Source organism: Varroa jacobsoni, unplaced genomic scaffold (assembly GCF_002532875.2).
Source record: "Varroa jacobsoni isolate VJ856 unplaced genomic scaffold, vjacob_1.0 scaffold_258, whole genome shotgun sequence".
Lineage (NCBI taxonomy): Eukaryota > Metazoa > Arthropoda > Arachnida > Mesostigmata > Varroidae > Varroa > Varroa jacobsoni.
This window is the reverse complement of record NW_019213160.1, coordinates 24,352-39,367: the sequence shown is the minus strand read 5'-3', so window position 1 is coordinate 39,367 and position 15,016 is coordinate 24,352. Positions and strand designations below refer to the sequence as shown.

Sequence of the window (15,016 nt, the reverse complement as noted above, 5' to 3'; positions counted from 1 at the left end):
GGACTGCCACTGACAAGGGGTACGTTCGATGATAAATGATGGTCATGTTTGTTAAGGTCGTCTACCATCATATAACTACTGAATGCGTACTAGGACGTTGTTCATCCTACCAGTTGAAAGCTAGCGTATAGGCATCAATGGCAGCTATTCACGAGCACAAAGTGCGTGATGCTATCGGCTAACTGCTCGCTTAGTCAAACGTACTAGCAGCAAATTGTAAAGCGATGCGATTCGTCTTGGCAGCTCTGAACACCGCAGCATAGCTCGTTAAGCATAGCCCTCTGTTGCAAGCTGCGGTATGATCATCATCATCATCACTACGATCGTCATTGTGTCCCACTGCAGACGAAATATTGTTATTGAAATTAAAGGGTAGGTAGACTACCTTGTCGGCTGCTAAAGCAGAATTACAACGCCTCTGCGTAACGTACAAGACCTGAGAATGTGTGAAAATGAACATATAGTAAACAACAAAATGTGCCGCCATCTACTATTAACGGGGACTAGTCTACTGATAGCCATGCTGTAATCACTACGTGTAACTATCGGCAGAATATCGTGTCTGTAAAAGACGACACTTACTATGCACTTACATTGTATCAATGAAGGAAATGAACGAAGAGGCGTACCCTCGCGGTGCTATATCTTCGACCTGAACAGGACAGCGAAGACAACAACAAAAAGACGACTAAGATCCTCCTCCAGGTTGTCTTGTCCGCGATATTATCTTTGGAAAGGAAAGCGATATGATACGTTCAATCCGAATATCTTAGGCTGTTAGGTGTGAAAAGTGACGACGCATATGATCTGGACCTATCAGAGGAGCTCGACTGGTTTGAGAAATGCTAGTAGGGCCAGCCACAAATAGAAATGACCTTTGCTCTAAATCTCGCAAACAAACAGAGTTTGTGTCGGCTCAGAAAGGTACGCTATCGATCTGTCTATAATAATTAATTAGTTAAAAGCATTTGGTTATTGAAGTGGGGAGTGTGACATACAGGGAGAATTTTCGTTCATTGAAATCATTCACTGGACTATCTTTTATTACGATATTTGATTTATTCAAAGAATGTTAGTGTTTTCTAGTCTGAGCTCAACTTTCGTTCTACGTTCAGCGCAAACAATGCCTGCTTGCTGTGACCACTGCGAATGTTCCAACAGCTGTGTTACGTTCATCTCTAATAATCATGAACTACGGACGAGACGATGAGATATATTGGACATTTTAATTTTTCTTATATTTATTTAAGATTAAATCCTTAAAATGCAAAGTTCCTTTAAGAACAATAAATTTCCACTAACTTCAGGGTTCATAATAACACACAGTAAGTGAATGTCCGGAGGCTGGATTGAGACATCTCGCAAAGCTGTCGGAAGCACGTAGAAGCCTGAAGAAGATATTGCGAAGAGTTCACCATGTGGGTAAGATACGCGTACTTGTAGAGCCGTGAGCACGCAACATAGCGAAACACAGCTGACGTTGAGTAAGGACGTAGATAGGAGTCACTCTGTACAAATTTCAATCCTACTGTTAACTAATAGTGTATGTATGCAGTGGTATGAGGCGTCGTGTCACTTGTGTGGTAGACGATTATGTGGCGCTTTTATAGGAAAAAAAATAATAAATATCTGTTATATGCTGTGCTACTACAGACGACGGTGCTGGGCACGAAATTAACTTAAGCTATAATTCTGAGAATTGCCAATAATTAGCAGTCACCCGTATTGTACCAGAAGATAACTGAGTATTGTTGGTACCCAGCGTTACTAGAGACCGATATGTCTGTCAAAGGTATAATTCATTTTAGGGAAATAGCAGTAATTATATATTAATTATGCATTGAAAAATCAATATTCACAGTAAGCGAATAAAACTTATACAAGTCTTGTTTAGTTTGTTTTCACGTAAACGTTCTCACACATGCTGTTCACACCATTTGTTTTTATGCGACATAGATTTCTAATAAATCATTATCTGTTCCGCGAGAAGTGCTTCGAATTTTTCGCAAAAACTCTGTGTTTACATAGCATTTATTATACATCAGCACGCCTCCAGTATATCCAGCCTTAATGAGCTAGCGCTTCAGAAAAAAATATAAGAAAAGAAGTGGAAAGTATCAACTGTACATGTATGGTAGTACTTAGTACAACATTATAAAATTCATATACAACATGCATATAAATATCACAGGTCACTATTCAAGTTCCGTAATGGACATAATTTAAATCGGTACACATTTGTTAGCTACAGATCTACCCATTCAAACTCCCAATTTTTTTAAATATATTTGTCAAGTTTCAGTATTGATAGTTTCAGTAGTATAGCTACCCACAAATGACTTATAGAACCTATCCAGATTGGGTGTGTCGGAATAATCAATTAACTTTGCTACATTTATTTCGATCTCCTTAAGAAGTTATTGCAGTCTCTTCTGCTGAATGATTCCCGTCAATTCGATTTATGAGCGATATAATAAAAAAAGTTATTGTAAATACAGCGAGCTAGTATAAGTATTGGATAATTATAATAACGAAAATTGAATAATATGTGATATTTGCAGTTTCGAAACGATGTTTTTTTTTTTGTTACTTTTTTAACATAGATATTTGCTGTGTCCTTTTTCTATATTGATGTTTCGTAATCTGTATGATGAAGGTGATAGGTCAAAGCTGTTTTTCCTTGAAAACCCACGCGAAATACTTTCTGTGAAGAGAACAGACGAGCGAATACGGTTTGGTGCTAATCCCATATTGGCTCCTAATAGATGGATTTACGCTTAGATGTGTAGTGGATTGGCAAGCACATACAAGGGAATGTAGCTTACCTTGCGGGTAGCTTCGAGTATTCGAAGATGCCTGTAGATCGCACGAGACATTTTGCGAGAAAATTATCTTTGTTTATATTAGTTTCAGGCTGAAACATTCTAAAATTCTATTTCGCTCAACCATTCTAAGGTTTGGTGTTATTATTATTATCGGCTATTCTTGGCTTCAGTACGTTATTGTCTAATTAAAATTACGAATTTTTTTCTCATATGGCGTTAATGGTAATACTCCCATGGACCTTGCTTTTATTGATGATTTCTCCAAAAGCGCGAGCTTATCGTCACTTTTCTCGATTGTTCAAGCAGGTATTGTAGATCAAATAATATCTACTTTACCCGAACTATCGTGCAAATTTTGATCGAATTCAGACAAGCTACTATATAATAATAAACCGAAAGATAATAGGTCCGTCCAGTTAACGCGGGAAGTTGAAAGTTTAAAAATGAATACGAAAATTCTGAGTTTACTCGTGCGCATATATATATATATATATATATATAGATCCTCCAGTGGAATATTCAGTTTAACAGTGTTTTAGGCAACTATGACATCTCTATATAGAATAAAGTATGCAAAAAATAATATATCCCTCTATTTAGTACAAGTGGGGCGTCGCTTCTTCGTCATGCAACCACTTATCCATTACGTAAACTATCTGACGAGTCTATATGCGTGTATGCGCGTCCTATCATGACTTACATCGCAACAAAATCTACATATGTATTTTTTTCTATTATCGATTCGCGGACGTGGGGATCGTCCTCAGCAAGCGTTCCTCATTGGCGAACGAAGCGGATGTTGTTGTTGATGAGCGGAGGAACAGCAGTAGAATCTAGAAAAAAAAACAGCCGAGAAGTGATAGGAAGTCAAATGGACTCGTGATGAGGATGATTCCGTTACGATCATAATTCCTGTTGCTTTAGTTGCAATAACTGTTACTATCATTAGCGCCAATACCGCTCCTGATGTCGTAGTAGATCATTATTTTGACTATTCGTTTTTACCCGATCATTTACCCGATTGATTCTATTATCGAGTGGCGGCGGCCCTTGTGGGCACGGCGACCGGCAGATCGAGGCGACGGATCCGTGTAAACTCGGACCCCCCACTGCCTCGCTGTTCCTGTCCACTACAGAACACTTGACGACGAGTTGGATATTTACGTGTGTTGCTACCGCGCTATCTAATTGGCTTTCTAATTGATTAATGGTACGTTTATGATTGTGTAGCATTTCTTATTTTGATGTGAGTATAAGTATCGTTTCATATTTTCTATTCTGGGTCAGTTCATGTTAGTTTCGAGATATGACAAGCGAAGAGCGTCACTGTCTGAGGCACCACGTCGAGTCACATTCGAACGAGTCACAAATAGACGCGTCTGACGTCAGCTTGTTTGCTGAAGATTCGCAACGCGGGATTGAATCAATAAGTTCAAAAGAACATGGACACAACGCTGGTTGAAATAGTCCTAAAATTGCCTTAAGGGGATATATGGTACTAATGAAAGGAATCATCACATCCTTTGCTAGTCAGATTCAATACTCGCCTGTCAAAGTAATTGTTACAGTTTGAATACAGTTGAAGAATATCCGCCAGCACACAACCATACGGGAAAAATAATAAGCATCAGATGTTGGATCTATGGATACGCGTGCACCCATCCGAAAGGTATTTACCGGTAAATAGCATTTAAGAGGATTTTTCAATAAAACGTTAATGGTAGTGTAATACTAAGTATGGAAGGCTTTAACAAAGAGGACGTCGGTAGAGGTTATGGAACAGTACCAGCCTATGTTAGTCCTTATATCTGACTCCTTTTAGCTATTCTACACTTAAGCATATTTTAGGCTCGTCATCCTGTTTGGCCAATCACAGTATTCTACGTGAATACGACGTTAACTAGATTCACGTTCAAATTTTAGCAAGGATCAACCTGAAACAGCCAGCCGTGCAAAGCATTGATTGGTTTATGCAAAAATACACCCATGCATCATTCAACTTATTGTTACGAGTGGTCGGTGGTACATTTCCATGTATTGAGTATTCTCGTTGGATGAAATACGTGAGCAGACATCTAAAGTTCGAAAACTATAAGCATATACGTGCGCCATAGTATGCAAAATCGACTGAAGGCCTGCTTAGATAATTTGATACGTTTATCTTTAGCATTCTTTTTTAGTAAATGTAAAAGCTCACTTTGTGAAATAATATACTGACTCTTTCCACCTGGCGTAATTCTAGGAGCTCCGTTAACCTTAATGACAGATCAACTACTAACATATTAAATGCAGTGTCATCTTTGCGTTATGGAGAGGACCGTAAAAACCTATTTTAGGCGCGGTGCAAAACAGTGCTTAAGCATTCATAAAGAACTGGTATTGACTATATTGGTATGTTAATGTCTTTCTTCATAAATTAGCGATATATTTAGATACGATTAGTAGGACCTTCTGAACTCCTCTTCTTCATGAGATTTGATTAAGCTTTACTCTGAGATATAGAACTTAACTTAAAAGAGATATAGAATTCATTCTTACCCAACGAAGGTAGAAATTTTGTAATAGATTACAAACATTTTAGTGTCGTACTACACATTAGAGCATCATTACGATTTATGTTATTCAATTTGTCATGTCATAAGTCCTAGAGCGGAAACAATCAGTAATAATTTATTAATGAACTTCTTCAATAAACGAATCTATATACAAATAAAACGCGGGAAAGTAAATAACATTGTCCAGATTCCAAAGGTAGGCACAGCATTTTCTGACGGAGTGATACTGATCGTCTGTTGTCATACTCATTGGCAGTGCCGTCATCATCGCCTTTATCAAAGATAACGATCACCTTTTCCATTGGAGTCCCATAGGATCGCATAGCTGCTGGCATAGCGCCATCTAATTACCGTTGTGAGAGGAGCAGCGGAATCGAGATCTGGTTACAACGCTTCTGTTTGTGTCTGGAATACCGCTGTTATACACACGTGTATATATATATATACGTAAGAACAGAGCGGAATATATTCGTAATATTATCTTTTCAGTACTACCATGGCTTACGCAAGCACATTTGTGAACGTCATTTAAGAATCGAGTGCAATATTGTTCCATCACACCATCAATGCATAGCTCAATTGATTGATAGTCGAGAAAAAAGACGAGGGAGTGCAAGGTAAATAAGCATGTATGGCGAGGTATCTAATTTGTGATGCACGTTCCCACGAGGTGCGTATTTGTAGCAGCGGCATGTTATTATTAAGCACCTTTTCCATAAATCCAGAAGTTACAAGGGGTTACTAATCACAGTTTCTCTGTAAATTTGCCCATGATTAGTCCAAATAGGTATGGTATACATCCAACAAGCGAATCCGGTTGCTCCGTGCATCACGGCATTTAACGGAACAGTTGGGTAACAAATACCGTTCAGATTTCGGGTATCTTTTCTATATACATACATATTATTTGAAAATTAAGAGGAAGAAAACCCGTAGTCTTGGACGTAAACATTTCTGGTGACGTGTTAAGGTACATAATGGTCTACGCAAACGGGCATGGCGCCCAAGATAACGAATGCGAAAATTATTTGGAACGTGAAAATTTCTGGTAGTTTTTCTCAAACAAAGATCTACGCTTCTTCGGCCTGGAATGAGACGACCGGGAATGTGTCCAGACGACTTAAGTTTATACGGCGTTGGCCATTCACCTTGTACTATCAAGTAGTAAAAATTGTTAGGCCTTTCTATATAACGTAACTTTACACTTGCCATGCTGTGCTTCCTACAGCTTAGTCCGCCGGTGTTAAATTCAACGAAGACAACTCAGAGTACCAGACACAATGGTATGTTACTTGTATATATATATTGCATGTTCGCGTACCATTTCTGACTGGAGCTTGTTGTTCTGTTTGAAAAACGGTCTCAGAGTGAGTGGGAAGGAAATGAAGTATAATTATTTCAATTAGCGATGAAGAACAAGCATTATGACACTGCTTATTATATCAACCTACCTGTTGGCGCATTACAATTTTAGCTAGAAACTTCGACCAAATTAAACTGTCTTATTGACAAGAAAATAATTATTTTGCTCAAAAATATTTTAAAAACGAACATTTTCATAATATATATATATATATATATATATATATATATATATATATATATTTTAATAATAACTGGAAATACCTAGAATTTGTTAAACGTGTTTGTACTTTTCTCTTGATCTTCAGAACGGGCTCGTTGTCATTGCATCTTTATTAAATTCTTCACATGCCCTTAGCGCAAACGCTACGTAGCTACGAATGATGTTCATTGTATATGACGATACGTAATTATTTGTGTTGACAAATATATAATGGGCTCTAGTGTTTAAATCGTTATGAACCGAACTGCTCACCGGTGAATAATAATGATAAACGGAGCTGAACATCGATACCCAATAATAATAATATGTTTACAGAAAAGAAGATATATATCCGCTATTGACAAAACTTGTTTCCTTCCATCGGTAAAATCGCGTTTGAAAACATCAACAACTTTCGCCGAAGGTAAGATGCGCTATGGTTCTTGAAACAAAATGTTAGGTCCTTGATGCTAGATTTTTCAATGAAGCTTTTTAAAGGATAACAAAGAGCAGTACCGCAATTACTCACCATCCATCTGTCCATTCAGAAGCTTCTTTCATTAACGCTGGTGGCCGACCCAGACTCATCGGCTCCGTCAAAGGATTGTCGTTGCTGTGGCCAGCTATTGTCTTTCACTCTAGGCTCGTTTGATGAAACCTGTGCGTGGAACGGGAACTGTGCGGCGCTTATGTCGCTATCTGCGTGTGGTACGCGAATTGATATACGTTCATGTTATCGCCGACTAGATGGCACAACGATTCGAAAACAAAGAGCGGTATGATCAACATCATCATCCCCAGCTGGCGCGATAGCAACAACTAGATAGAACTAAAATGGCATCGCTAGCGCTGAATACCGAAGAAGTAGCGCTCTTGCAGCTGCGTCACATCTTCGCAATAATATCAGCTGTATCGTCTTCTTTTTCTTGCCGACCTTGAACATTGAGACGTAGAAACAAGATAATGGTGCTGGCTATTGTTGTTGTTACAGTTGTTGTGGAAATGTGGGAGGGGACCGCAGAGGACAAGGAACGACAACAAATGTGCAGTGGCAAACACCTCAACGCCAGTATTTCATATGCCAATACATTTTACCACCGTTATTAGTACCACTATCTAGAGTCATTCAACGTGGACAAACTAATATATCGGCAGATTCTTCAATATCATCATATTTATGTACAGTATTATAGTAGTGATTTGTGAGCGTTCAAATTGCTATTGCTGCTAATGACGCAGAACGCTTATACTTTAGTATCTACAGTATCGTTTGCGAAGATTCGATGATTTTCCTAACTTTATTTGCCTCCGGCGTTGACGGCGTCTATTGGCGAGAAGTCAAGTTGCCTTCGATGGGCATTGGCGTTATATGCGGGTAAAACAGCCAACGGCAAAAAGCGCAGCCGGCATCAGCCAAGCACGGAAGATACAATGTATTAACAGCAATTGTAATTTTATGAATATGTGAAATATTAATAATGATACAACGAAGATAAGAACAGATGGAAGGAGGCGAGACCTTCAATTTGTTCTTTTAGTAACCCGCACCTCAGACCATTGTTTGGCCAAGGCTTGCCTATGAACAAAAACTACATTGTGCCGGTTTTATGCCTTTTTCCTCAGAATGAAACTGTACTTTCTATTATGTATTTTGATCAGATAATGGTAGCCTGCGTTCGTTTACTAAAAATCGCATGGCTGAGTTTTTTTTGCTTGGGTCTAACTTTCACTTATCGCCAATGAGATATGAGGCTACTTGTGTGTGTAGTTACTAATTCCCTAATAGGTTTGGTATAAGTTACACTGCCTATATACAACATTGTAAACTACTGCCTTATTAGTTGAAAATATTTTATTGGTTAATTATCAATTTGACTTTGGCTGATTAATTTCTGCCACCCAACAGTTATTTTATTGGCCGAACAAACAGTACTACTAAATAGTGATACAACTTATGAATATACTGTTACGATACGTACTTTTTATTAGAGATGCACTGAACTCTAAATGTGTGCTATTTTTTAATCTCTCATTGTCGAATGAAATCGTGAACATTAGTAAAGGCGGCAAACCTGCAATTAATATAAATATGTTTACCGTATTATTAATTGGTACGTATGAGGCAGAAATAGATTGTAACATATATTTATTCATTCGTACGATCCTAAAATACCTCATGTACAAAAAATAATTTTCCGCTAATTTTAGCGGGCTCGAACAGCGACACTTGCGGCAGTTTGCCAGGTAGATTTACTTCTAATACGCTGTGACCCGGTGTAGCCGCCTCCAGTCTGTCTATTTGCCTCTCGATGTGTATGTGCCTCTTACGTATCGCATGAAGTTGTTAACAGTATTGCTCTAGGATGACGCCAGCCATAAGGTCATTATGATGTTTTAGTCGGCGCCACTGTTGTTATTATTATTATGGTCGTTGCGCTATGGGATAGACTGGTAATTTTACTGCGGCGGGACCGCGACCGCCGATGGCGGTGGCGCTAGGATAACTGTAAACTGCAGGGTAGAATAGCCGTCTGCGTTAAGAATATGCTACATTGGTCTGCTGATAACAGTGCAGTGTATATTAAGAGGCGCTTTTAGTTGTGCTGTTTTTCAATTCAACTTGCTTCTCTCGTATGATTTGCTTGGCTAGATGCGATTAGACATGTAAAACCAACATAAGGTGCCAAGGGCAAACGCATTGTACATTAGAAATTATTGCACAACTATTTCTAGAACACGGCGTAACGATTGGTTGAAGTGCCCCATTGCATATGTTCTTACGCGCACTTTCAATCAGATGCACACCAGTAAACGTGCCATACGATACTAGTATTGTGTATAAACACACGCTAGTGATGAATGAGCGCTCGGCTGGCATTCGTCGTCTTGTCGTTCCACGGGAATGCCGTCAACACTTTAGACCTTCTGCTAAGGATGTAATCAATGAGATGGGGAGGTTACTAAAACATAGGCCAGGGTGCGAATGGAACACAAATGAATTCAAGAGAAAAAGCAGGAACAGAACATAACGTGAACGTAAACGATTTTCTACAATTCCAGTACAATAGTATATACATTCGAACATACGAGCTTTATTAAGAGAAAACTGCATAGAATACGAAAAAGGATGAGAAGCTCAAAAGAATTGAATCATTAGATAAAAATAAGCTACTGTTAATACGCTTCCATGTTCTTCGGCATGAGAATCGACGTCGTGTTCGCCTGTCTTGTACCAGGCATCTCGGCTGGATGATTCATATAAGATTTAAATGTTTTGCTTTATCGTAAGTAATATATCTGTATTTATTTTACACTGCTTTAAAGCGCTTTACTGCCACCGGCGTGAAAAATATCTATTGTATCGATATATATGTACAGAAGTTTCAGGGTCGGCGTATTTGCTAGCTATTTGGAACCCTGTGTTCCTTTTGAAGTTTTGTAAGGAAAATTCCATTTCGTTCCCTACGTTTATGTCTTAATTAGCTTTTACGCATACGTTAAAATATATACATTGTTCGGATTGAGTCATTTGTTAGGAAGTGCAGATCCTAAAAATAAGGGTTCGTTATATCTATATGAATTTGTTATTATTAACGATGTTTTGATTATCGATTTCAAACGTTGACTTCGGAAAATAAGTACAAATATTTTAAAAAAATCGCTATTGTCGTCTTATTAACCAAATGTACCTTACATTCACACGGTTTACTTAAGAGCTTCCTTACAATGGTGTACCTATGCATAAAAAGGTATGCATATGTATGCATAAGTGTTCCTTTTACGTACTATTGCGTACGTATAATTGCCTGCGCGGCCATGGAAATAAATCATAAGCTATAAGCTATAAATATATACAGGCTATATATATTTATAGCTTATATTTATATATAAAAGTAGCTATATATAAAAAAATATATGTTATAAATAAGGCTATAAGCTTTGCTAAGGTTTTGTTGCAGGATCAGGTATTTTTCTCGATCGTGTCAAACATTGTCGTTATAAATTTTTAAAAAGATATGCTGATGAGTTCGAACGCCCGCTTCTCAATGACGCTGAATCTGTCGATAATTGATAAAATTGGTAGCCATTTTCTCTCACACTATATTTGAAGATTGCGTGCCTTGCATACGTACTCCCACCTTTGTCAGCCTCTCAGTTTTTCAAATATTGGATACCACGGAGATACGGAGAGGTACGGAGGATGTGTATGTCCTGTGTGGTTCAGCATATAGCTTAAATAACCTGATATATAATGTAGAACAAATACGCGTTAAATCCAATAAGACTACGCGGTGTGTTTCACGAAGAACTATATCACATGTTCTCTTTATTTTAAGGTAACAGTCGTGAACTGTCTCTCAAAGAACGGACAGCTTTTACCATTTGTGGATTGAGTCTGCTTACAGATTATACATGATTGGGATTTCTATGCCCAATGCGTAACATTGCACAGATAGATTTAAGTTATATCTGTGCAATGTTCACTCTAAACATTTGTTTAGGGCATCCTGCAAAAGCAAGCCTTATCGATTTGTGCGTATATTTTGCATGTTTAGCATATATTTTTACAACTACGCATCAGGATAATATGTACATTATCGAATTTATATACAAGAACGGTCCCAGATTGTATTTCGAGGATAACCCAAGGTGGTTCTGGCAGTATCTGAATAATTACTTTTGACTCTATCGCGAAGTTAGCAGAGCTCTTAATTCACTTCACTAGCCGACTACCAAAGCCGAAGTAAGGTAGAATCTTGAGAAGCCTGTATGATTTTTTCGTGTTCGAACGTTGACTTGAAGTCCAAGTACGTCACTGAGACATGTTGATAAACTTTTCCCATTTGAATTTTGTTTCTGATTGCTGCAGAGTGGTGTTTTGTTCAGATCTAAAAACGAATATTAATCCTTGCTCATTAGAATTCTCATACATGGTCGCATAAATGATACTCTTTAGCAGTTCGCATGCTACTACAACTACTACTAGCGACACTGGCTTTTTGTGGTTCGGCTCTACCTGCGATTTCTTCTTCGACCGAGCGGACTGGGAATGCTTGAATTATGTGTGTTTCTCAAACCATTTCAATAGATTCCTTGAAAATTCGTGAGAGGGGCATACAGACTGAGATTGCGAGCCTCGTAAATAAGTTCAACGGGAAGTTTGCCCCCAGGAGCCTCACTAGTTTTAGACTGTAATGTGTTCAGATGCTCGGATATCTTTACTGGCTTGACGTGGGTACCAGGGTCAGTAAGTGAGTGACGGGAGGCTTTGAGAAAACACTGAAGGATCCAATTGGCTGAGCCGCAGCAACTCGTCGTTCGACGGTGACGTGAATTTGAAGAAAAGAATGAGTAGTTATTCTTTCTCGCGATCATTTGCTGGTAATGCCTCGCCTGAGCGTCTAAAAGACCTTAAAGCACCTTGGTGCCTTTTACGAATAAAACTGTAAATCATTGGTCACTCTTTCGCAGAATTTATGATCAGTAAGGTGATATGACGGCTCAATGCTACTATATGCTACAATTAGTTTTCAGGCCTTTTAAGTTAACACCTAAACACTCCTTGTAATAGGTTCTTCAATTTGTTTGAATGATTTCTGAAAAATTTTTCAGTGCTTTGCTACTCAAGTTAATTGAGAAAAGCATTTGCATATTTCTATTCCATAGCTTCCTTAGCAGGCAGGTAGAAGTACGCCAAAAATTGTTTTAGCCGTGGTGGCAAAAAGATACAAGATTCAAGGAACTTTAATTGCTCTTACTCATGTAGCGTTCAAGCAAAGCTTCTATGACAATATGAATAAGTTCCAGTAGCTCTACATGAAAAGCAAATAGCCAAAAGCAGCGGGCCGTGTCAATTGCTTCTAATTTCATTTTTGTACTGGTTTAAAACGTAATTGACAGTTTTCATAGCTCGATAGCTTTAATGTTACATATCTCAGGTATTATGAGCGTCGGGTCGGCGCTAATACCATTTGAAAGCTAACATTTGACAGTAGTTAATGGGTTGATTATATGTTGAAAACCTTTATCCAGGTTTCAGGTCGTGCGCCTTAAGTGTGAACGAAGTTTCATGATTAAGTATTCATGATTTCGCTACGATAAACGCTCGAAACGATCGAAAAAGTTCTGTTGTTTATGATCAAAATGTATTATTGGAAAAAAACTATTGAAATGTCCGCTTTCGACATAAAATATGCTTCTTGTAGTGGTTGATTAAATACGAAAAATTACTGCGAAAATAGACTAAGACCAACAAGTGATTAGCAATGGCGTCGCCAAATAACTAAAAATTTAGCACCAAACAGTTTTAAGCGGTGTGAAGGAAGCTTAATGCGAAACGAAGCTCGATGTTGGATTGACGCAAACGATTTTTTTCAATACGTATTTCGATCTTATTTCGGTCTGTCAAACTCTCTCTCGCTTTCTTTTTTTTTTCTGCAAGCTCCACACAAAAACGCAGTGAGATCGAGCTATTTTTTTTTAATATGGTTGGTTACATGCAACAATAGTGTGGAAATTAAAAAAAAAATAAATGTGCTCCACAGTCTGTGGCAAATCTCAGACCGATACCAAAATAGTTCTACATTGTTCTTGGCGGTACTGGAAAGGAATCGTGCATTATGAGTTGCTGTTGCCTGGCAAAATGGTTGTTTCGGACGTCTACTCTTAGTGAGTAACCCAATTGCAACAGACCACTAGTGAATAGAGAGTGACCGGCACTAATAGATAGAGAACGCGTCGTCTTCCACCATGTCAATATTAGATCATGTACATTTATAGCTGCCCGGCATAAACCTGTACGTAAACGTTTTAGACGAATACGCCGCACAGCTAGCTTGGATGTCGCATTATGAAGCTATCATCTTCCTCAGTTTCTATAGAACTTTCTTGCTACCTCAGCTTCAATGAAAGCACGCAAAAATTAGATAATGACGGTTTTCCGCAGTTTCTACAGTGATAGACTTCAGCCAATAATAGTAGAGAAACGATGAATGATTTTAGAGCAAGACACCGTATACTGAGTCTAATAATATTATTTCAAAACAAAGTATTTACTTCACTTTTAGCTTAAACCGGCAATAGTTTTTTGACAACTTAATATTGTAATGAGATATACATATCTTATTGAACTCTAGAAATGCAATTGTTTTTCCTTGGATGATAGCCCTCTCAAGCATTTATCAGAGTATATGGTCGAAATAATACTATATGGAAGTCAATACGAAACTCAATCAATTATCAAAGAACTTAGCGCCATTTGTGGCTTTGTCGAACTTTGGCGGATTGAAAAGTTGAAGATGTATGCCGGCCACAATCAAAAGTTCTTTCAATGTATGTCCTAAACGATACTTGCACTTACGTGTTACGTTACAGCACAATAAAATACATCTCATATATTTGTATATACTTTTTTAAGTTAAACACAATAGAAATAACCAAGGAAATGATAATGCGCTATCTTATATTAATGGGCACAATTTATATTCGCTAGACTGATCTCCGCCATGCTAGCTGGAAAAGGCAAAAGCTTGCGAAACTGGCCGAGATATCGAACCTAAAAAATTTCAGTTCCTCAAATTTGATTCTACATAACGAATTTTCGTAACATCCACGTCAGACAGATACAACGATTTCCAATTGGGCGATACGACGGTCCTAGGACTATAGAGTTCCCTACTTAAATTTCGGCGTAGGTACACAAATAGACAAACACTTTTATATGTGAGATGTCAATCAGACAGAATAGTCTAAGATAGAATAATCTCTAGGTTTACTGTCGAACTATTTTGGCATCTATTACCGTTAACATATACTTTTGAATATATCGAAATTAGTCGGAATTGTTCTCGAATTAATAAAAAATGCAACCAATATTGTGTATGGCAAAAGCGACACTATGAATTTTTTTCTAAAAAGTTGGTTTATATAAGCCCGAATCGTATTTGTAACTACGCCTTAAATAATCCACCAAAGATATCATCTTAGTACAAGGTGCCTCCTGAGGTGTAAGTGATGTAGCAGTTGGAGTCTTTTTATAATATCTCAGAATCGTTTTATCTTTTATCATGCAT

At 38.0% G+C, this 15,016-nt stretch overlaps 1 protein-coding gene and 2 long non-coding RNA genes across 8 annotated transcripts in view; 2 read left to right on the top strand and 1 right to left on the bottom strand.

The window, feature by feature from the left end:
- Positions 1–73: 73 nt before the first annotated feature.
- On the top strand, positions 74–2,569 carry LOC111258725 (uncharacterized). The gene is made up of 2 exons (XR_002679157.2): positions 74–924; positions 1,308–2,569. It is a non-coding gene; the product is annotated as an uncharacterized LOC111258725 (long non-coding RNA).
- Positions 1,213–7,752, bottom strand: LOC111258724 (uncharacterized). Of its 2 annotated transcripts, XR_002679155.2 has the most exons (4): positions 7,474–7,752; positions 3,526–3,658; positions 2,826–2,856; positions 1,213–2,704 (listed from the first exon to the last, which is right to left on the bottom strand). It is a non-coding gene; the product is annotated as an uncharacterized LOC111258724 (long non-coding RNA). The 2 variants fall into 2 exon arrangements; XR_015310271.1 differs by having other exon boundaries at positions 1,213–2,856; positions 7,474–7,744.
- LOC111258726 (uncharacterized) overlaps positions 5,804–15,016 on the top strand; it is a 19,937-nt gene continuing 10,724 nt past the window's right edge. For 2 of the 5 annotated variants that reach the window (XM_086967565.1, XM_086967564.1), the window contains exon 1: positions 5,804–6,663. In XM_086967565.1, coding sequence (XP_086823691.1) covers positions 6,591–6,663 — 73 coding nt within the window. In that variant the 5' untranslated portion in view covers positions 5,804–6,590. The other 3 variants (XR_015310268.1, XR_015310269.1, XR_002679158.2) reach the window with 3 other exon arrangements.